General features: G+C 43.2%; 3 protein-coding genes and 1 non-coding gene across 4 annotated transcripts; all 4 read left to right on the top strand.

Annotated features, from left to right (window-relative positions):
• Positions 1–334: 334 nt before the first annotated feature.
• LOC117580516 lies at positions 335–2,149 on the top strand. The gene has a single exon (XM_034267109.1). The coding sequence runs from the start codon at positions 335–337 to the stop codon at positions 2,147–2,149; it is 1,815 nt and encodes a 604-aa protein (XP_034123000.1).
• A 13,789-nt stretch (positions 2,150–15,938) lies between these two features.
• Positions 15,939–16,010, top strand: Trnap-ugg. The gene has a single exon. It is a non-coding gene; the product is annotated as a tRNA-Pro (tRNA).
• A 5,249-nt stretch (positions 16,011–21,259) lies between these two features.
• LOC117580515 lies at positions 21,260–21,901 on the top strand. Its single transcript, XM_034267108.1, has 2 exons — positions 21,260–21,634; positions 21,713–21,901. The coding sequence occupies exons 1-2, from the start codon at positions 21,260–21,262 to the stop codon at positions 21,863–21,865; spliced, it is 528 nt and encodes a 175-aa protein (XP_034122999.1). The 3' UTR covers positions 21,866–21,901.
• A 125-nt stretch (positions 21,902–22,026) lies between these two features.
• LOC117580136 lies at positions 22,027–22,696 on the top strand. The gene is made up of 3 exons (XM_034266434.1): positions 22,027–22,254; positions 22,305–22,472; positions 22,538–22,696. Exons 1-3 carry the CDS (start codon positions 22,027–22,029, stop codon positions 22,694–22,696), a joined length of 555 nt encoding a protein of 184 aa, XP_034122325.1.
• The last annotated feature ends 344 nt before the right edge of the window (positions 22,697–23,040 follow it).

The raw sequence follows: 23,040 nt of genomic DNA, 5'->3' as shown, positions 1-23,040 counted from the left end.
GGAAAACATGGAAACAAATTTGCAGAAACAATTAGCAGCACAACCAACACAGCATATCCTCCAGGAAGGACTTGAAATCGTTTTGCAATGTCCATTGAATGATGGCAGAGAAATGCTTTTGGTAGGTTATTATTTTCCTGAATTTTCCCCACAGTTTTCTGCAGATATAATTGAGCACAATTAAAGTCGTAAAAGTTGATGCTAATGGAGGCCATTTCTCAATCGTCTTTCTCGCCTGCAATTCGAAAACCATTAGAGAATTTAAGGGGGCACCCAAATCATTTGTAACCTCCACTAATTAGCGCCGAGATGCCGAGAGATAAGCCAGGGACATATGGCTACTGGACTCTTGGTGGACTTGCAACCATTCCCCAGCGACATGTGGCAGCTGTTGGTTCTGCTGCTGCTACTGGAAAAAGCAGAGTGCGAGCTCAACCAGCTACTGGACTCAGTCTATGCGGATCAGCACTTTGAGACACTTTTGGTGCTGCAGCACAGCCAAAGCCGTGCAGAGGAGATGGACAAAAGGTGGGACTGGTCCTGGCCTGTCCTAAGCTTCGATGAGCATGTGGATTGCCAACTGAGTGGCAGCTACAACAACGAGATGCTGGCCCTCGTCTGGCTGTGTGGCGACAACAATGAATGGAATCTGGAGCTGTGGCAGGCATTGGACAGGAATCTGCAGAATATGAGGCATGTGCGGCTGTTGCTGGTGTTGCCAGTGGAGGAGGCAGAGGGACAGCCACTTCAACAAATTGCAAACACTGCAGAGCAGCTGAGATTTCTTCAGGTGGCTGTGCTGAGTGCCCAAGGAAAAGTTCATCGGCTGCAGCCTTATGCCCAGCAGCAATGGCGAGAGATAGACCCAAGAGGAGAGCCCATCTTTGCCAGGATTAGGGACTATCAGGGCAGAGCCATAGTGACGCTGGCCGATCAATTTCCCCCACGTTCGTTTGTCTACCACGAGCCGCACAGCCAGCAGCTCGGCATGACGGGCTATGTGGCCAAATTGGTGAAGGAATTTGCGCGAATGTACAACCTGACCATAGAGTGGCAGCGTCCCATTGCACCCGGTGAGCACATGTCACTGATCCTCCTCAGAAATATGACACTAAACGGAACCATTGACATGCCCATCAGCCTGTGTGGCTATGAGGCGCCGAGCGATTCGGGCGTCTTCTCGATGCCCTACGATCTGGAAAAGTGGTTCATAATGGTGCCCTGCGCTGAGGAGATAACCACTGCGGATGTCTATGGAATCATGTGTGGCAAAAAGTTCCTGGGCATACTAGCGGGCGTTTACTTCGTCTTTGCGCTGCTGGACACGTTCTTTGGGTACTTGCTGCTGCAGCGAGGCATCGACTGGTGCACGCTGGCCTTCAACGAACGCATTATATCGGGCATGATTGGTCAGTCGTTCAATATGAGTGCCCAGAACATGATCAGCTCTAGGGTGGCACATTCCCAGCTCTTTCTGCTGGGTTTAGTACTGAGCACACTCTTTGCGGCACATCTGAAGACTCTTCTGACCAAGCGACCGCCCGACCAACAAATCTCCGACTTTCAGCAGCTACGCGATGCCGCCGTAGACATTTATTTCGATGAGGCGGAACACTTTTATCTGGACAACTTTAAAGGCGAACGAGCCGTCAAGTTGATACGCTCCAAAATAAAATATTTGAGCACCGCGGGGCTCCAGGCCAAAAGGCAAACGTTGAACAAGTCGCAGGCTTTTTCTGTTCTCACCGCCGAGTGGCTGATCATGGCCAAGCGGCAGGAGCTGTTCCAGCGACCCGCCTTCTGCTCCATGCCCGGCTTGATTATTGGCTCGCATATCATCCTGTCGCTGCCCATGCAGGCAAATTCCATCTTCGAGCGTCCTCTCAATCGACTCATCATGCGAGTTCACTCTTCGGGACTCTTGGCATATTGGAAGAAGCAAACGCTCTACGAGATGATTTCATTGGGACTGATACAACAGGATAAACCTTTTCCCTATGCGGCATTCCACGAGTTCAAGGTGGCAGACCTCACCTGGGTGTGGGTACTCCTAAGCGCCTCTCTGCTGCTGTCATGGCTGATATTTCTGGGTGAACATTTGGTGGACTTCACGCAAAGGAAAGGAAGATTGCACATGGGAAACCATTGAACTTTTGTCGTTTAAAGCGTAGTAAACATGTATATCTACCAGCAAAACAATATTAAACGATTCTCATGAGGATCTGCGTATTTTTACTGTCATTCAATGAACTGAAATCCATTTACAGTACATTAGTAAACATTTTCCCCAACACATTTACGTAATTAAGAGCCATTTAATCGTGTTTTAATAGCCAATCAATGTGCGAATGTGTGCCATTACACTGCACTATCTAATATTCGATGCCATAGAACTACACACCAGGGAACGGTGGCAGAGTCCCCTTACAGGGCTAGTGTTCTAATGGTTCTCATCCCAGCGACAGCGTCACGTTGACATAAATCAAACATTTTGCCAACGAGCGGATTACATTCAACAAAAAATTTCAGTCGACAGCTAGTGCGAGCTGCTTCTGGGTGTGCTCCTACTCCCACTCGTCTCCCTCCTGCTGCTTCTGCTCCTGGCATTGACGTTGTTCAAGCGTCTGTCGTCAGTTCCGACTGCTGTTTGTTTAGTTTTTGTTTTCGACAACGAGCGCTTTCAGTCATTCAATCATCCGGGCCAGGGATATACGCCCACATAATTGACGTTTACGCCAGTTTTATCTTTAAAGTAATACCCAGCCGTACAGCCAGGATCCAAGGAGACACGGCAGACAGGCAGACAGGCGTTGTAAGCAGGATTTGCCGCTTATTGGCCCACGCCTTGGCATTACAGGGGACATTTATGGCAAAATCGATGCGACAATTTCCAGCTTTAAAGAGGAAGGGATATTTATTTTTGTGGATGGAGCTTTTCCATGCAAAGTGTTTGGTGGCAATCGAATTACTGTTGCATGGCCATGGCCATGCATTTTGAATGCAATTTTTAATTAAGCCCCAAAAAGTATTGTACGGATTCGGTCAGAGCGGAATACTGATTCCATCTGAATGAATCCACTTCCACTCACTCACTCTCTGTCTCTCTCTCTCTCGCTCTGACTGAATGCAGTTCCAACAGCTAGTTCGGGGAAATTCTCATGTAATGCAATATGCAAATTAGCGGCTAGCTGCCCCAGAGCTGCTGTCAGTCCGTCAGGGCACGCCCACACAATCCACTCACTGCCCGGAGCACTACACTCCGCTAATTGAACCGCATTTCGGGAGCTAATTGCAAAAACGCGTTGCCCCCACAAAATGTTGCCACTATTTTTGCTCATTTTGTGTTGCCTATCAATGCGGGCGGCAGCGTGCTGCTAGAAAATTCCCAAAAATAAATTACGAAATTGCAAACTCATTTTATGCTGGGATTTTGAGATTAAAAATGGATAGAACAGGGAGAAGGACATTTTCTATGATGCATAGACAACATTTGGCAACATTTAAGAACTTAAATTTCGATTGGAAAAGTCTCTTAATGAATTTTTAATTATTTATTTTTCTGATTTTTCGCTCCTTTTTGATCTTTCTGCCACTCGTTTCTGCAACATTTATCTTCCAATTTCACATAAAAGTGCGATAAAAAATGCAATAATTAATCGTAATTATTGCAACCACAAATTGGCCCATGTGTTAATGAATTCGTGTTAATTCGATGCCCGTGCAAATGCGCAGTGAAACGAATTTAAATGCAAACCAAAGTGGCTGTGGCAGCTACAAATGTTGGCTGCAGTGCCAAGCCGTTTTCAATCGTTATTTATATACGACTAGGAACATACTCTGAAGCTCCAGCAGAGACAGAGAAATTTTTGTTCAAGTTTTGTTATGCCAAAGAGTTTCTTCTGTAGGAAATACAAGGGAATAAATGCTGCAAAGCATTGCCCCACCTGGTGTGGCAAATGTATTTCCTGCATAACTGTCTTTCTGGTTTAGCATTCATTTGCATTTGTTTATGCAAAATTGTGGCAGCATCAAAGAAAACTGTCATACGTCACCCCAAAAAAATGTTCATATATAATGCGAGGCGTGGCATAATTTTTGTTCTTTTGATTTAAATGTTGGTCTAATTAGTCGTGAATTTTAACGCACAACTGTAATTTGCATTAATTTGCAAAAAGGTTCTGCGCTAGCAACTCCCCCAAAAAATATGCCCTGACATTCCATTCATTTGCATTTGTTCTAATTATGAGCTCAGGCAATTAGCAGTCGAAACTTTTCCCAGGCAGAGCGGAAAGCTGAGCAAAAACAATAAACGGAAAATCAAAACAAGCTTATGGCAGACACCTCTCTTCCATCTCTGGCAATCCCTCAGAGAAACTGTCAAAAACTCAATCACAAAACTTTTCCTTAAGCCAGCAAAATGGCAAAGTTGTTGCTTTTTGGGTTAGAAGCAGGGGATAGTGGCATGGGGGAGTGGGTTCCAACTCAGTTGCCATTATTAACAAGTTTTCTATATGCAAATCAGCTACGAAAATGAATGTAACTGACAGCTCAGCACAGGGAGAGAGAGAGAGAGAACTTTCAATGGCAGGCAAACAAAGAGGTGGAAAATGTTTACCTTACCCCAAGGCTATTGACGTGTATCCCTTCCCCTGTTTCCATATTAAATCCGTTCCCCCTTCCTTCTCAGGATGTTGTCAGTGTCTTCCTGCAGTCGCTGGCTTACATTTTGCCATTAGAATGCGAAAGTAAGTGAAATTGATGAATGCTTTAGTGACAATGGAGTGCTTCGGGTTGTCATTCTCCTGTCTAATAAATGAATGGGGGTGGAGCTGGGACTGCGAGCCGAACGAGCTGCCACATTAATCAAGCAGCTGCAATAAATTTAAGGCCACAAAATGATCTTTCTTCATAACTTGGCTGTGAGTAAGGCCATAATCCGCTCTCGCTCTCGTTTTCCATTCAGTTTCTGTGACCTTTAAAGCTGGGCTATTGATTTGTTACTTACTTGGTCTTAGTTCTGAAACGGCTCCTAGCTCTGGATCCTTGCTCTGGCTCCTACATTGGTCCTTTACTCCTTGTCATAAATCAATCCAACAAGAATTTTGAAAGCATTAAAAGCATTACGAGAACGCAGTTTTTTCTCTACTTTTCTTATTGCTGTTTCTTGCTGGTGCTGCTGCTGTCGCTGTCATGTCTTTGTCATGTTGAACAAAAGCCGCCATAGAGGCTGAACGCACACATTACGTATACACGCCGTGGCACACATGCAAAAAACAGGCAAAAAAAAAAAATATATCCAGAGAGAAGAGACAAACGCCATGGCAACTGAATGAGTGAGCGAATGAATGAATGAATGACTGAATGAGTGCATGAATGGGAAACCTAAGGCAATCTTTCGTCTCCCTATCTCGTTTCTGGGTTCTGGTTTCTGTGTGCTCTAAGTGTGCTGGTTCTGTGTGCTCTTTTTGCCAGCATTTGCCCTGCCATTTGATTGTTTTCCATGTTACAAGAGTCTTTCCCACACGCACACACACAGACGCCTAGGTACATATCTACATGTGTACACGACACAAATAAAGCTGAGAGCCATAACTTGATATTAAAGTATTTTGCCACCTTCTAGCAAATAGTTCCACGCGCTGAATGCGGCAGAGTATCACTATCCTTCGAGGCTCTATTTTCTCTCATTTATATGCATTCGATATCAGGAGTTAGTCTTTATATTTGTCTTACAGCGTAACATTATCGTTTCATATACGTTAAGGTCAACAAAAGTTGATTGTGTCGATTGCCTGCTGCCAATTGGTTTCTACATGTGGCATGCAACATTTACCCCAGCAACAGCAACAGCAAAGCGAAGCAGAACAGAAAACAAGCTTCATTTCGGTTTCGTTGGGATGGCAAAACAAGTTTGACAGCTCTGGGCAGGCAACTGATAGATACACAGATACAGATACTCGTGCAGATAAAGTAAGCTACAAATTCTTGGCTGCATCATCCCGCAAAAGTTCATTGCCACAAGGCGGGACCAGACCAAGTCGTGGGTCCACCAAGAGGAAGGAGCACTGAAAGTGAACACGCAAATTGCTGCTGCTGCTGTCAACTTGCTGGACAAGTTTTGGGCTCCGCTCTGCTGCGGTTCTGTTCTATTTCAGAGGCACTACTTGCAGCAGATAAAAGTAAAAACTTTAAAATATTTAATGGCCAAATGGGGGGAGCAACTTTCAAACACATATATCGCAGCCATTCGTGCGAATTAAACAAAATGCCAGCTGACATTATCCCATAACGAACAGCCATTTATGCTCTCGCATATAAATTGACAATTGTTGTGTTGCCGCATCATCATCATCATCATCATCACGAATAAAATATTTATTCGATTGACATTTCAAAATGCTTTCCATGCACATGAGCAGTGCAAATGGCTTCGGAAAAAATCGAACTAAATGGACAGAGCAAATATACGAGGGTAGAATATGCACACAGAGAAAGAAAAACACTGAAATATATTTTTACATTTAGGGATAAGTAAAGTGAAAAGAGAAACTTAAAGAAAAATATGTTTTACTCACATTTTGAATTTGTTTTTTGTTTATAAAAAAAGTTCATATTTAACATAAATAATTTTGAATTCCGATTTAATATATTTCTTAGAAATGTAAAATACTACAAGTATTTGATTTGATTTGATTGATTTTTATACATCTATTCAAAGCGACATTTAAGAAAACTTTCAAATACTTTTGAATTTAAATGAAAAATTGTATTTAAAATCACGAATTATTTAAATATTAATGTGTTGATTTATTCTATGCGTGTATTTTCTGTTAGTGTATGCATTTATTTAGGTATGACAATGATGAATATATTGTTTGCTAGGCGAGAAATGGTCAAACAATGACATCAAAAGACTTGACCGCGGCCTAGCGAAAATAAATTTTAATTCAAATTATGTTCATCCGCTGCCTGGCTGACTTATCAAATGTTAATTAGCCAAATAACAATAAATTGCAGCGTATTTACGGAAATGGGGGGTTAAAAATTCAATTTAGTTGACAGTTTAGTTGAGGTTTGATCAGCGGATTGTCAAGGGGGAAAAACAATACAGGAAATAGATTTTATTAAGGTCTTGTTTCGTGCATTAAATATAAGTATAAAACATATACAGCTACAGGCTTACATTATGTGTATGTATTTATATACAATTCTTTATTTTTTGACTTCTTTTTACTGCTCTGAACTCCCCCTAATTCTCACCTTGTTAACATGTCCTTCAATATCTTAATCTTTCGCATTCATATTGATAAATTTTCATTCACTTGATGGCATAACTCTTTCATTCTAATATTCCCTTGAGAGCGTCTTCCTGCTTGCGACATTAACCGCTTCATTACGCTCCCATTCACGGCCCTACGTGACATTTCAATTGGCCCGGTGTCGGGCCAAAGGACTACATAAATCCTCTGTCATCCAAGCTACCCTTTACACTTTACCCCCCTCCTCCACACGTACACTCATATTCCCCGTTCACACTAGCATTCACCATTCGCATTCTCATTCAGAGTCATGAGTGTGTGTACGGGGGGTGGGGAGGTGGGGTGCGAATGCATTACACGTACAGAAGGAAGCCTCGCCATAAAATGATGGCAGCGCTAAAAAGTGTAAGAAAATCAGCAACTAAATGTGTGCCGTGGCCATGGCAGCAGCAGCAGACGGGTAGGCAAGGGGAAGCTGCCACATTTTGCTACTTAGAGCCACAAAAGCCACACGCACACACACACCCACACCCACACAGCTGCATAGAGGATGAGGCGGCATCTTTAGCACCGCCATTGTTGTTAATTTTGCGAGCAGGCAACTCTGCGACGGAAGCGGAAACGGAAACTATGAGCACTTGGCTCCTGCCATGTCTCGCCGCGTCCTAGCTAATGTATCCGTGTGTGGCCTGTGTGTGTGAGCGGCATTTACAGTTGAGTTATGAGCGCACATAAATAAAATGTCAGCGACAAAATGGCTGCCAAAGTTTCTACGGAAATTACCTGAACTACGGTCGTTGACACAAAATTGAGGCAGCCCCAGCAGCACCACTTTGACATTTTAGGCTTTTGGTTTTTGGTTTTCTTTTCGCATTGTTTCAGATCACGTAATCTTGTGCGATTTTTGACTCGGATCAGAAGTCGCTTAGCACCAGGCTGCCAACGATTTTAATGATCTGCTAAGCTGTGCGGAATTTTAATCCCGGAATTACCACTCCAGAAACTAATTCGATGAGCAGACAGACAACATTATGTAAGCCCATTAAGGCTGTCAAAATCAGGTTAGGAAACCCCAGCCAAAGGAGAATAAGTTTAACCTCCCGCAAAAAAAGAACAGAAAAAAAGGTTAAACAAAGGCCTTAACCGCATGCCTGAAAGGGTTCGTTCGTGTCGCTTTTTATATATTTATCTATGAAATATTTACATTTTATTTGCAAGTTTTCGAGTGTCTCTCTCTCGCCGCTGAATATATTTAAAATTCCCATTAATCCTTTGGAGTAGATTGGTTCAAGCTCTGCTGCCATGCTCAACGCTTTCTACCCCAATTTGTTTCACTTTCAGACCCTTTTTCTGTGCGACTAAATTGATTTTTGTTGGCTTTTGTGTGTGTGGCGAAATTTGGTTTTGATTTGAATAAAAATGCAAATGTCTAGACAAGGGGGAATAAATTTATGTGCTTCAAGTATGAGTAGACCTTAAAGCTATACAACAAAATCAGCTAGAGGGATTCTGCCAGGTCTAAGCCTTTCCCAGACCTTAGTCTCCCTCAACTCTTTTCCTTTCGCAGCCTCTCCCCTTTTCTTTGTGGGGACTCGTGTGCATCTGGCCTTGTAATGGAATTGCTTGGCCTTTGTTTCATGCTGCAATGAACAGGCTGCCCAAAAAAACTAAATAAGAAAAATAAGGCACAAGATGCAGTTGGTACAAACATTCTCGGATATATGTATTTATTTTCCTCTGTTTTGGCCGCTTGGCCATTTTCAATTTACGTTTACAATAATTCAACAAAAACGCTCAAATGGCATGCAATAAATTTTGCCACATCAGGAAATGAAAGGGAATCCGCAGCAGAACCATTTACTTGACTCTCACTCGTGCAACATGGATGTACATTTTACTTTACTTTCTCTGTCTCTCTCTTCCTGCTGCATGGTAAATGTAAAAACTTTTAGTTTGTTTTATTTTGCACATTTATTGCGCACAATGGCAATTTATGTTTTTGCCATTTTCAGCTATAAAACAAGCAGAAATACACGAGTGTGTGTGCAGCATCTATTAAATGTATCTCTTTGGGGTCAGTGTAAAACAAATGCTGACAAGTGCAATTATACCAGACGGTATAGAAGGTGGAGTCCGTGTTCAAAGGTCCCTCCGCCCTACCAATGAATGTAATGCCGGCAAATGGCATTGTAAGTGCGGTCTGCTTTAGTCCGGTGCGGAATTCGAGTACATATTTCAGCTGGCCAAATGGTCCGTGGCCAAAGGAAACAAGCAAGAGCGAGAGAGCGAGGCAGCTGGGCTCCTGGCCAAGAGGTACATTCTCGTAAGCGCTGCTAAGTCTCACGCGACATTTGGAGCGCTGTAAGGGAATTAGGATTTAATCCGATATCCATGGGTCTCGTACTGGGTTGCACATTTAATATCTAAGCTCTTGGTGGGGGAAGGAAATTATGTTGCAAATTAATTAATTTGTACTTGAATTGAAGGGCAAACTATTGGGCATAAATGTTGCTGGAACCTGAAGCATTTATAATGCTAGACATACCATACATATGTACATATATTAAACTAAATATAAAACACTTGGAAATTAACAAAATAAACGTAGCCCAGGGTTTCCGTGGATGTACACTAAATTTTGTCCTTGTGTGTAGTATTATTGAATATTTGCTCTGACTACAATGGTTAGAGCACAACTGTTAATTGAATATATTTGTGCAGATGTTTGGGCTCGTTTTTTTACAGTTACTTGATAGAGACTTTGGCATTGATCATTGAGGCTTGATTCTCTGCTCTCTTTGACAGACGGCCGCTTCAAGTCTCTCCCTTGCTGTTATTTGTTCTGTTATTGTCTCTGTTGTTGCCACTGTTATTGTCGCTGTTAACAGTACACATTCTGCTGCTCTCTCTGTGGCTTCCCAACAAATCCCACATAAACTAAATGTTAATCAAATAAGTGCAATCTTAATATGAAATACTTTTTTTTTTAAATATTAAATAAAGTTTATATTCCGACCCTCACCAAATGTGGTATGTAAAAATGTTTAAATCAGAAGTGTAAATATTATAACTGCATCTCTTCTTTCTACGGGGTTAATCAGCCGAATTTTACTTTAGTTACAGATTAAACATCCCTCCATCCTTGTTTGCTCGTTTAACTCATTTTATAGCCTTACTGTCTGTCATTAGCATGGCTCAAATAAACATTATATTGCCTTATTCTCGATGTACTTCTGATTCTTCTTGTTATTGTGCCACCTGCCACTGCCTCAACTCATGGCCTGTGCTCACCCACTAGTTGCCAGACAATACTTACATTTTAGCATCCATAAAAGCTGGCTTCCGCTCTAGCGTTGGCCCCCAAATGAATTTATGTCAACGGCACTTCATCCAAAGGCCCTAACACACAGAGGAATAACAGGATAAAGCTAAAGCGTAGTCCCGCTGAATGCAAGCCACAGCCCAACAGCAAGTTTTGTGTCTTGTGTCTGACATTAAATTAATTTGTTGCCTACAACTTTGCCGCCTGCAAATAGTACCCATGGGTGGCTCTTCCTCCCCTGCCTTCCTAGCTTCCTAGCTGCTACTTTCTCTCAGCGGAGCACTGGCTCTCCCGCTCCAGTTTTGGGCTCCGCACAAACTTGTTAAAGACGAAACTAACAAGAAAAGTTTTAAATCATTCGCCAGTGCCCATGTCGCAAAAGTTCAGCGGCAGCCGCCCAAAAAAAATAATAAAAGAAACGAAACAAAAACTAGAACGGGAATAGCAACGGAAACGCCAAACGGGGAATGAGAGAAAGGGAATGCGTGTGTTATGGGTGTTGTAACTGCCTGACTGGGCTTGCCACATGCCACACACTCTGCATGGCGAAAGCCTTGAACCGTGGCAGGGCGTGTCAAGGGCAGAAGGGCAGAAGGGCTGAGCGAAGGGGCCTCCAGCGAGTGCTAAATCTTTGGACTAATAGTCAACGCATTTGGGGCAAATGTTTATGGCTGTTTGTACTTAGCCAAGTAACCCAAATTGATAACCAAAGTGGACACTATTGGAAGGGGAATACAGTTGGGCAGTCAGAAGATCCTAAGTAAATTATAGTTGTAGCTTTTTGTTTGATGGTGGGGAAGAGATAGTTGCAGGCAAAGTTGTGCCACAAAATCAATTAATCATCGCTGAACTTTACTCTGCATAATCGAAGCTAGCAATGGAAAAACCATAAATGGTTGGCAGGCAGAAGTTCCCAAGTGAGTTTACATTTTGTGCTACATTTTCGCAAGAGCATGCAATAGTCGGTTCGACTCTTTCTAACTATTTTCCTCAACTCTTTTGCACGTTCGTAATGCTCTATTCTTGTCGAAATTTTTGAATGGCATTGCTGTAATTCGGATGCGGCATGCCTCATTGACAAACTTGACCCACATGCCGCGTCTCCACCTCCATCTTCTCCACTCCTCTCTGTGTGTGTTGCTTCTGTGCCATTAGCTGCCACTCCACCAATTTGTCGATCGTTTGCCTGCATCGACACACACTTTATTTTGTTCTCACCCACTCGCTCTCCCCTTCTGGCACACACACTCCCTCTTCTGTTTCCTCTCCTATTTGTCGGACATCTCCCCTCGCTGAAAACTTCATTAAAAGCTACGACACTGCAGAGCGGCGTAAACCAATTACAAGTTCGTGGCAGAAGGGCGGGGACTGCAGAGGGGCGGCTTCACCAAATGTGATTAGAGTGCAGTGCCGTAGCGGAAATAGCAGCTGCTCCTCCTCTCTCCCCAGGTCTTTCTCTTGCTGAAATGAAGTTATAGCAGAGGGTGCAAGAGGGGTCTGTACCTCTCTCTCACTGCAGACCAATAAACAATTTTACGAGGAAAATGTTATAAGCAACAAACGAGCATTGGAAGCTTGTTAAATGATTTAGAGACCAGTCGAAGAGTCCAGTGTCCAGAGTCCAGTGTCCAGTCAGGAGTAAAGCGTCCGAGCAGGAGTCCTGCTGCCTGTCCAAGCTGCAGTGTTGGCCTGGCCAATATGCTGCGACATGCACTTAAATCAATTTCCGTCTGTCATTTGGCTGGAAATCTCTCTCTCAACGGCTGCCACACGCACACACTGGGAAAACTAAGAGTTGACCAAGGAAACTATTAAATCGTGCGCAACGACATCCTTCCCAGGCGTATCTGCTCACTGTTCTTGTGTCTCTGCAGGCAGTAAATTAAATTTCACCCATAATAGACTCCTGCCATGATATGGGGCCAAGGGCACTGACTGATTCCAGGGGTACATTTCCCCCCCAGTTGCAGCTGGTAAAACTTTTGCATATTTTTAGTGACACGATGCAGGATTTCTCCCCGCCAGTTCCCTTTAGTTGTTCTAAGGGGCTAAAACATTGTTGTGCCAGCACCAGGACTATTCTGTACTGTGCTGGCAGCTGCTCTTCCACATTCGCTTTTTGCGGGTTTTTGTCTGCCCCCCCCCTCGACCCCTGTGTGTCTCCATTGCGGGTCAGCGTGCATATAACAGAAATTACCCAACTGCCTGTTCCTCCCCTCCTTTTGCTTCCTGCTGCATCCTCGTGACTCTGTCTCTCTGTGTCTGTTTTCCTATTACCAACTGCTGCACTTCCTGTGTGTGTATGCGTGTGTGCCATTGTTGTCTGGGGTCCAGTTGACTTTTGTATGGCATACATGACGGCGCCTGTCTGCCATTCGCTCAGCTCCTTCCGCTTCCTCCTTTGGCTTTTTCTCTCTCATGCAGAACTAACCGCATTTCCCTGCTACATTTTCCTCGGGCACATTTAATAATGCACACAGCATTTTCCGGCATGTTCTGTCACAGATTTGTTTCCTATTAGCTGGCATTCAAAGCATATGAAGGGTTAGTATTGGGTGTAGTATTGGCCTGGCCGCAGCTGATTAATTACGTGCTCTACGCATCTCATTTGAGCTAACATTACGCAAACGCACTTGGCTACAAGATTGATGACAAGCCACCGCTGGTCCTTGGACCCTTTTGATTGATTGTCTGCCGGCTGCTGATGGTTCATCTCTCTCTGCAGTCATCGGCCACGCACGACGCCTGACCTCCATCCTTCAGCTATTCATCAAGAGAGCGCTGCCTGCTGCTTGATCATTCGCTCTCGAATGATTTTCCTTTCCTTTTAATTTAACATTTTCCGCTGTTTATTTGGCATACAAGAAAACCCCACTTGGCTTGCCAAGCACGTTGGCTTTCCCAGATATTCTCTTCGGGTTTTTGACAATTTTTGGCTGGAATTTTCCTCAACTATTTGTGACAGCCTGACGCCTGCCTGCCTGCCTCTGTTGGCAGTCTAATGCACTTAAAGCTGACAAATTTTACGCCTTAAATGATTGCTGCTGTTGTTGTTCTTGTTGCTTAGTTCCTAATTAGCATGCAAAAACTTTTTGGTCGTAGGAAATTGTGCTGGTAATGCTGGAATGTGTATGCGGGTCACGCGACGCAACGCGATGCCTCGGCATTAAATTTCAAATTAAATTGCTGTCTGCAATACGATACACACACACACGCACACACAGGACACACACACACACACACATACAATATCTGAGCGGAACATGTGTTAAAAATCAGCGTCGGCAACATTTGTCCCCATCACGCATACGTCACGTAGTCAGCCCCAGCTCCCAAAGCATCAAGAGCAACAGCAACAGCAGCAGGAAAAACTATATGACCAGCTTACTGTAGGAAGGGGAATGGTGTGGCAGGGGGGAAAGAGAATACTTGTCAATTGATTTTGCGCCGATTGGAGGCGGCTTAAAGCTTCAAGCGGCAGCTTAAAGCCGTTGTGCCACGTGCAACAGACGATGCGTTATAAAAATAAACTTCAAACATTAATTTGTGTATGTGTGGTGTATGTGGTGTTTGTGTGCTTAAGGACACAGGAGGCTCATGCATAAATCTCTTTTAACTAATCAGCCTCCAACTGGGGATAGGCTCGCTCAGCAAAATGCCCATAAAGTAAAAAGTTTAAACAGAAAAACACTCAAAGTTCATAAATTGCAGGCACAGAAACACATCCTGGAGGGATGGAGAGGATGCAGAGGATAATAACCTTATACAGGAGGCTGTCAAAATAAATATAATAAAGCGAGAAAACGTTGTCAGCATTTTTTAGCAGGAAGGGCGGCAAATGTCAAAATATTTAACAACAAGAAACATCAGCATCAGCAGGAGCATCAGCAGGAGGAGCATCAACAGGATAAGCAGCAGTAATAACAGTATGGAAATATGTCTGCTGCCAAGGTGCAAATTCAATAAAGATAAAAAGTTGGTTGGACGAAACGAAACGGAACGAGACGAGACACGACACGCTGCCGGATAACCTTATCGAGACATTGTCACGCCCCCATGCCTGGCTCCTATCATTGAACATTTGCTTACAGCTGGAATTATGAAGAAATTTGCCCTTTGTGGGCCATCAAAAACTGAAACGAAACGGTGATGGTTTTCCAGTTCAGTGACAGCTTTTCGTTTGTGTTTTTGTGTGTCCAAAAAGCCTCAACATTATGACAGTCATATATATCTTTATATATGTATATACTGCACCCACACACATAGAGAAAAGCCAAGAAACGAATGGGGAATAAGGCAGGGGACGAGAAATAAGTCGACACAAGTTTTATCTTCACGCTTGCCTGCGTCCCCGGCCAAGTCGGAAACAAAGGGCCGAACAAAAGTAAATTCCATGGCAATGAAGTGTAAAAATAACAAAAGCTACTTGCTCTCCATTGCTTCACCTGGACCACCGTTGTGAGTTCGTGTCCGTGTCCTGCAGAGTCTCCTCCTACTCTCCCGCCCCCACATAGTTGGAATTTAATTTCCCAACAATAGCTTTTAGGGCTCCACTCCACACGCCCCAGTCCCCCCCACAAGTTGACCAAAAACTTTGGTTTAAGCATTTCCTTTAAAGTCATTCGCCGCGTGTCCTGGAGGGTTGCCTTTTAACGCACATTAAGCCCGAATGTGTCCTTCTGTTTGCCAGTTTGGAGTTCCTTTGGCGGCCATTTCTTATGGCCATTTGGCTTTTCATTGACTTCTCTTTTTGAGAGCGGCGGGACCGCATTCTTTCTGGTGTTTTCAGCTGCTTTGTGCTGCTCGTCACGTGGCTTGGTCCTAGATTTTCCGGACTCCTGACTCCCTGCCTCTGGGTAACACGGCGTGGCCTTGCCGTGGGTTTTTCTTTTTTTATTATTTTAGTTCTCTAATTGGAGGGCCAGGACTGTACGTGTGCTGGTGGCACTTCAAAATGCTCGCATCCTGCGCGCTCCTGCTGCTCCGCAAAAGGCAATTAACTTGTTTTAATTAGTTTTAACGACAAGTATTTTGCACTCGAATTTGTAAGTCTCCTTGGGGCTATCAGGGATCCTGTCTGAGGGTGTTAGATTGGTTGAAATAATCCAAAGATAACTTCCAAAGAACTTGCTATTAATGCGCTGCAGAAACTTGCAAAATCGTTCATATTTTAATCATTTCATTTGATTTATTTCAGCTGCAACAAGACCACAAGCGAGACGACCAAAACCGGTTGGCAGATGCTCGGGTAACTCATTAAAAATGTTACTTAATTATGCATGAGTGAGGCTTGTCGTTGCAGCTATAAAAATGCTGAAGTTTTCTTTTTTTCTTTATTGGAGATTGGTATCTTGAGCGGCTCAATGGTCTAGGGGTATGATTCTCGCTTTGGGTGCGAGAGGCCCCGGGTTCAAATCCCGGTTGAGCCCATGGTAGCACTTTTTTGTGTGGGGTATTAAGATTTATTTTTGCTCTCTTATGTGGTAGAAAGATTCCCTTTTGCTCTCTTATGTGGTAGAAAGATTCAGAAAGATGTTGCTCTCTTCTAAGACAGAATGGTCTTGTCTGTTGTTCACTTCTATGGCTAGTTAAGCATTGCAAACATTTCCTTCAAGATGTTTGCTCACTTTAATGAACTTGAAGCCACACTCCAGGATGAACTTATGTCAATGGCAGCCACAACGAGTCAATTGTTGGCCACAGACAACTCCAAGCAAAGATGAGATATTCAATTCAATTCTGGTATATTGAGAGTCAATTTCTAATGTTGCCAGGCGTCAATTTCACTGGTTTCCAAGTGCTGCCTCACAGCTAAGCTATTTCAGCCCCACATCTAAGCCAACTGCTGCCCCACAACTAATCTATTTCAGCCTCAATACTTGTCTGATATCCCGTGTCATATTATCCCTGACTGCCACTCTCTGCCTGACAGTGACTGCTTCTCTCTGTGTGTCATGTTTGTTTGCCCCGTTGTCAAGTGTTTCATATGCTTTTCAAATATACATATATATGACGGTGGATGGAGTAGTGGCAACACTTGCTGTAACACCCATATGTATGCCACTCCTCTTTACCCGCCCCCCGTTTGGCTAACATGTCAAGACACTTGTTGTCAATGAAAGATGTTCAAGAGTCTCGCTTTCATATTTCTGTGGGGGGCACACTCGAAGACTACTTCAAAAATCAAGCAAAACGGGAAGGGAACAGCATAAGTTTGTTATATCCATGGAAAATTAATGTTTATGGCATTTTATTGGGCATACATTCATAGTACTCATAGTTTATGGCTCTATGAATCTAATCACCATCAAAAGTGCCTCAATTAACATGCCTGGACAGGCACAAGGACCCTGCACAATAAAAATAAACCCAGTAGTAAAAGCTCAAGGTCTCTCCACACATGCAAAAAGGAAGAAAAAAGTAGAAAAATATGGCAGGGAATAATTGTTTACGCATTTGAGGCTAGGCAACCGGCAACGAAACAACAAAAATACAGCGCCAGGACAACGCAAGGACCGGAAAATTGGACATGTTTTTGGGGTACTTATAGAGGAATATACATACGGCTGTGTGTGTGTGTGGCAGCAGCACGTTTAAGTGGCATACAAAGCAACAAAGGAGGAAAAACAAATTAATAAAGTTAACAAGGACCGAGGAAGCCCTCGAAACATGAAAGGATAGCCAAAAAAATAGAAAAGTGCATGTGTGGAAAATGAAGTGATAGAAAAATGGGGAAAAAGCAAAACCTACCAATCGAGAATGACCGATACGACACGTTAGCTTTGGATTCAGTTTTATCAATATTCATCTGTCACAGAGAGTGTCCTTAACCGGAACATGGCAATTCAATCAGCAACTAGACACAGAGACAACTGTCAGTGTCCGCTGGGAGGGAGGGTAAAGAGACGGCTCTGGGCCCTCGAAACATATTCGCCAAATCAAAAACTGCACTCAGCCGCAGACGCGTTTTCCTTTACCCCTCCTGCCACACACCCACAGCCTCGCCGTCAGAACTCGACTCAACTTCAATAAATTTTGATATTCGCCCCCAAAAAAAACTGAAAATTCAAATACGAGCCAAACTTTCAGCAAAAAAAAAAACTAAACAAAAACACAGAGTTGCCAGAAAAATATAAAAATAAACATGGTTTAGTGACTTGCCCTCAGAGCTGGAAAATAATTGAAAAGAGCGGAAATAAAATCACACAAAAACCCCGAAATGAATATTGAAAACAGTTGCCAAAAAGCTACAGATTTGAGTAGCAGGAAAGGAATACCCTTGTAGATAGCTGCCTAAGATGGCTTTCCCTTAAAAATACATCGTTGCTGTTGCAATTCTAATACATTTTCTAGAGAATGTCCAGTTGGAATATATGTAAAATATACCTTTAAGGCTCAAAAACAAATCCTAACTTGCATCCCAAACCTTCTGTAAAAATCAAAATACACTCCCAAAGGGTATACATAAACGTAAAACCTTGTCCAAGGAAAATGTTGTGCCAACAGCAATATGGAACTATCCAATGGAAAAGAGATTAATGGGAGCAGCCACATGAACAGCAGCAGAAGGAACAGCAGCCGGAACTAACGCCAAAACTAAATGGACAGGAGCAGTATCAGCAGCAGCAGCAGTTCCATTCGGACAAGCCTACTGGCCCTGGCGCTTGCTCGAATAAACGAAATTGCTTGTACAGCTTCTGGCCAGACACTTGGCCCTGACCTTAGGCACATTTTCACACGACCAGCAGCCAGCACACACTCATGAAAATCGGAAAAATCAGGCGGGGGACGAGCATGTGTAGCTGGACAATGACAATGGAGCTCAAAGGAAAAAAAGGAAACTAAACGCTTGGTAAATGCTCTGAAAAAAACACTTTCATCTGTGGAAACTTTCACATAAAGCAAAAAGAAAAACTTGGCCATAAATCTAGTACCCCAAAAGTGTGCAACACTTTGGTAAACCTTTTGCTGGAATCATTTCGTGGAGGCAAAAACCTACCCAAAATAGTGTAGCCCTGGGATAGAGTGTTGTGTGGTGTATAACTTCATCAACTCTCGCTCGCGCAGTGGCTCAGAAGCTCAGCAGAGGACCTCCAGGCTTTCAGACATGAAAGAAAGGCAAAAGCACATAGCACATAGTTCATGCCACATACTCGTAATACTCATAAAGAAGCGCAGAAATGTTGTTGGCAGGCGGATCTGGCACCCACAGAAAATTGCCCAAGAAAGGGGAGAACAGAGAAGAACGAACCATTATTACATTTTTCACGCCAATAAAAACAAACACAGAAAGCAAGAGGCAAAAGGAGAGAGAGAAAAGGCCAAACTGTGCCAAAACTGTGGGCCTCGGTTGATCCACTCACTGCCTTGGACATGCCTCTACAATGTTGAATGCCTTTGCCGGTATTTTCCACTTTTTTCTTTCTCCTCTTTTTTTGTCAATTTCCTTTTTTCAGGCGTCGCCAACCGGATGGGTGCTCGACTTCGATTTCGATTTGGGACACGGGCCTTTGGTCACTCACGAAAATTACTAAAATTGTATATCCGTTTCCGGTTGAAGTTGGGTCCCCGACATCCTTCCTTTTTGGCACTGCTTCTGCCACTGTTTTCTGACAGACATATCGAGTTATTTATGGGCAGACATGTGCGGCCCATGTGTCCTCGAACTGACCAAGTCTGTGCCAAGCCCCGACAATTGTGTGGAGCATAATTTATGGCACATCACGCATACGCCGCAGTGCACACACAGACTAGGCGGTGTCTCAGCGTGGGCCTACGAGGAGAAGTGAATGTAAAATAGTTGCAGCCATTATTCAGTCTGTGCAGTAGCTGGTAATGTAATCCCCTAGAAGCCAACAAGTAGAACAATTGCCCAAACAATCAACACACAAATTGTTCAGCCAGCAAATCCTTGTCCCAGCTCCAAGTGGCTGTAGGAATTGTCCCAAAAATGGTAACCAATTTCGAATGCATCAGCCAAGAGCAGGCGAAGGACAGTAAGGCAGAATGTAAGGTTTGTCCTTTCGTTAATCATTACGACAAATTGCCTGGCCCGAGGCAATAATGATTAATAATAAAGCAGGCAGCTGCAGTTTGTAATGCCGCAAAATGGCAAAAGTTTTGTATGGTCGCTTGTGGCTTTATTAAAATAAATAACTACCGTTAAGGCGGTTCCGGCTAAAGGGGGGGAAATAACGACGACAAGGTAAGGCTCGACTCGACTCGACCCTTGTTTGTTCTTTCCGCTTCCGTTATGAATAATAAACTTGGCGCGACTTGAACTTTAACGAGGCTACAGCTCCCGCTCCAGCTACAGCCACGGGTCGTGGCCCAAAGTTATAATTTGAATAATTAAAAAGTTCTCCTGATTAACCTGGCAGCTTACAAGGTCACTTAGTGGCTGGAAACTACTCTTATGTATCCCCCCGATAAGACAATAAAATAAAACAAATCAGCAGACAGTCAATGCAAACAATTGCCAGTTGGGGGGCAGAGATACGCAAGGGTCAGCTGTGTCTGTGTGCAACTTTGCAGCTTTTGTTTCGCCCATCAAGCACCCAATGCACATTGTTCTCATTTTTCACATTTTGCACATTTTGTTGTTTTGTTGTGGTATTTCTACGTGCAGTTTATGGCTAAAGTTTTTAGCTCCTGCTGCGTGCGTAAATGTCATGTGTGCTGGACGTTTGCTTCGAGGAAATTGTTGTCTGTCTCGATATTTATTGTTGTGCTCTAACGGAGCATTTTTTTCGAACCATTTGTGGACATGTATAGAGAAAAGTTTAAGCAAATAAAATAAGTATAATTAGATTAAAAGAAAGCTATGACAGCGAGTGAGCAAATCAAATAAAATTGTGAAAATTGAATAAAAGAGAGAAGCGAAACTTTTAATTGAATGAAACTCTGATCACAAATTGAATAACGAAATCTAAAAAAAATTTAAAATTATGTAACGAATGGAGGTGACAAAAGTGTGAATCAATCTAGTGTGAATCTTGTTTGGAAATTGATTTATAATTGGAGGTAGACTGAAATAAATCTGTTAATTTAGTTGCCAATCAAGAGCACAATTGAATTGTAGGCGTAGAATGCATTCTCTAAGAGAAAATACCCTTCTGGATTCTGAATATTCGTAAGAGCAAATGAAAGGCGAAGTTTTGCACGTTGCAAGCAGCTCCCCATCTCAAGTGTGGAATGGAATATCACAACAGACTCTTGAATATTGCAACTCTAAACGCAATCCCCTATAGCATACACCTTTTCACACAGATTTTACACAAGATGCGTTCAGAATGAACCAAAATATACATTTGTTTATTGAATTATTTGCTGACCCAAAGGATCATTGCCACAGTTCAATGTGTAACGCAAAATTTTCATATTGCAACCCACAAAAAGTCTCATTCATCATTTAAGATATTCATAAACACAAAGTGATTGATTGGGTGGCGATTAAAAACCATTTGGGGCAATCATTTTCGGTGCTGAACTCAATTTAAAATAAAAATAAAAACGAAAATGAAGATTATCGGTGCAAAAAATCGATTGGAGTGCCTGAGCTGTAGCCAGACTAATTGCCTGGCCCATCAGGCCGCTTAATTACCAAACAATGAACACAGTTACACAGAGATCACGAACAATGTGATCATATTGTGAGCAACCGCCAGTGAGACTCAACATGAAGTGGATGCTGATTCTGATTCTAACTCTCTTGTGTCCCTGCTGCCTGGGCGCCTACTTCAAGTTCACCAATTTGGAATGCAAGAGTCTGGATCCGAAATTCGTGGAGTTCAAGGAGTGCCACCTGAAGCTGGTGCGCCGCAATGTAGTCGGCATGAACTTCCACTTGGCGGTGAAGACGGAAAAGCCCATCGACAAGATCGAGTTCAATCTGTGCATTTTCCGCAAGTCGAACGTCTATCGGCTGTTTATGGTGAATCACACGCTGGACTTTTGCTACTACATGAAGCGACCGCAGCAGTATCCACTCTTCTACATCTTCCACGACTCTCTGATGAGCGCCACCAATGCCAATCACACCTGTCCCTATCAAGTAGGTTTCGGCTAACCGCTGCTGACAGCACACTGATGTGAATAATCAATCATACCAAACCATACCTCTTGCTCGCAGGAAAATGATATCTATCTGAGGAAAATGACGCTCAGTGAGCAGGCCGTGCGGGATCTGCCACTGCCCAATGGGGAATACAAGCTGACGGTGTCTGTGGGCGCTTTTAAGGTCTGGCGTATGCAGGTCAACGTATATGGTGTGCGGGGCGACTAGTTTTTCAATTATTTTCAATAACCAGCGTGGATCGAAGATAACACAAAACAATTAGGCCCAATCAAACGACACTGTAGACCATGGTTAATGTATTATCCATAAAACTTGCCTCTACCCAAACCCAAATCCATCAGTTTAATGTCTCATTTTGTGTGGGGAACATGAAAGATCAGCTAATCCTGTACAGTCTCGCACTATCCATACTGCTGCTGCAGGATGCGCTGCCCCTTGAGGCCAAGGTCTTCAAAATCAACAAAATGGAGTGCCGCACGCTGGATCCCACATTTGCGCTGTTTAAAACCTGCAAAGTGGTGCGCAAGGAGAACGGCAGGGCAGCCCTCTATATCCATATAACGGTTCCAAACAAGGGACCCATTGATGACATCATCGTGAGTATGCCCCATCGCAGTTGGACCATGGCTAATGAGTGTAACTTTAGCTAAGTTTGGGCATCATCAAAGTATTGAAGAATCGCCACTTTCAAATTGTCAACGAGACAATGGACTTTTGTGCCTTTATGCGCCAGCGTTTGCAGTCCGGATTCATGGGGTTCCTCGTCACTCCCTTGCTCAAGGTCACAAATATCAATAATTCGTGCCCGTTGCAGGTGAGACATATTTAATACATTATGCACATGGCTTTGAGGAACTTGTAATTTGAAAAAACCAGCAGCAAGACTACATTTTTAATGGTTTCCCCATCGATGAGACCACACTGAAGGAAATACCCGTACCAAACGGGGTCTACATGCTCCATGTGCGTACATCCGTTCTCAAGAAGTGGCGAACTGACGTTAAAGTCTACACATCTCGGGTTGATAACTATTCATAAATTTTGAATGTTTAACATGCTGTGGAATTCATAGCTTATCTATCATTGGCTTGTCAGACTTTCAGTCCAAGCGACTTTTACTGCGACTATTAATTCATTAAAAACATGATTTAATAGTATTCAACTAATTTGTGTACGAAAAATGTGGGTTGAGTTATTTCTTATTGCAACTGCCCCAAGTCTGGGCTAAGGTTTCTTTAGTAAGCCCAGGCAGCAGAGAGTTTGGTGTTTCGCTCTTCCATGTGGTTTCCATGGCTTTACATGGGTATCTATCACTTGTGAGACTGAATATTTCCTTTAAATATACAATAATTTACGAAATTATTTTAAACTTTCCGCCTACA

The sequence above is a fragment of the Drosophila guanche genome, unplaced genomic scaffold (genome assembly GCF_900245975.1).
Source record: "Drosophila guanche unplaced genomic scaffold, DGUA_6, whole genome shotgun sequence".
Lineage (NCBI taxonomy): Eukaryota > Metazoa > Arthropoda > Insecta > Diptera > Drosophilidae > Drosophila > Drosophila guanche.
The sequence above is the reverse complement of the archived record's forward strand: the minus strand, read 5'-3'. Positions and strand labels throughout refer to the sequence as shown.

Bases quoted from the DNA above. Each gene is read 5' to 3' on its own strand.
- LOC117580516 (XM_034267109.1), top strand. From the start codon at position 335: ATGGCTACTGGACTCTTGGTGGACTTGCAACCATTCCCCAGCGACATG.
- LOC117580136 (XM_034266434.1), top strand. From the start codon at position 22,027: ATGAAAGATCAGCTAATCCTGTACAGTCTCGCACTATCCATACTGCTG. The intron at 22,255-22,304 runs GTGAGTATGCCC...GTGTAACTTTAG, and splicing joins GACCCATTGATGACATCATC to CTAAGTTTGGGCATCATCAA. The intron at 22,473-22,537 runs GTGAGACATATT...AAAAACCAGCAG, and splicing joins ATAATTCGTGCCCGTTGCAG to CAAGACTACATTTTTAATGG.
- LOC117580515 (XM_034267108.1), top strand. From the start codon at position 21,260: ATGAAGTGGATGCTGATTCTGATTCTAACTCTCTTGTGTCCCTGCTGC. The intron at 21,635-21,712 runs GTAGGTTTCGGC...TCTTGCTCGCAG, and splicing joins ATCACACCTGTCCCTATCAA to GAAAATGATATCTATCTGAG.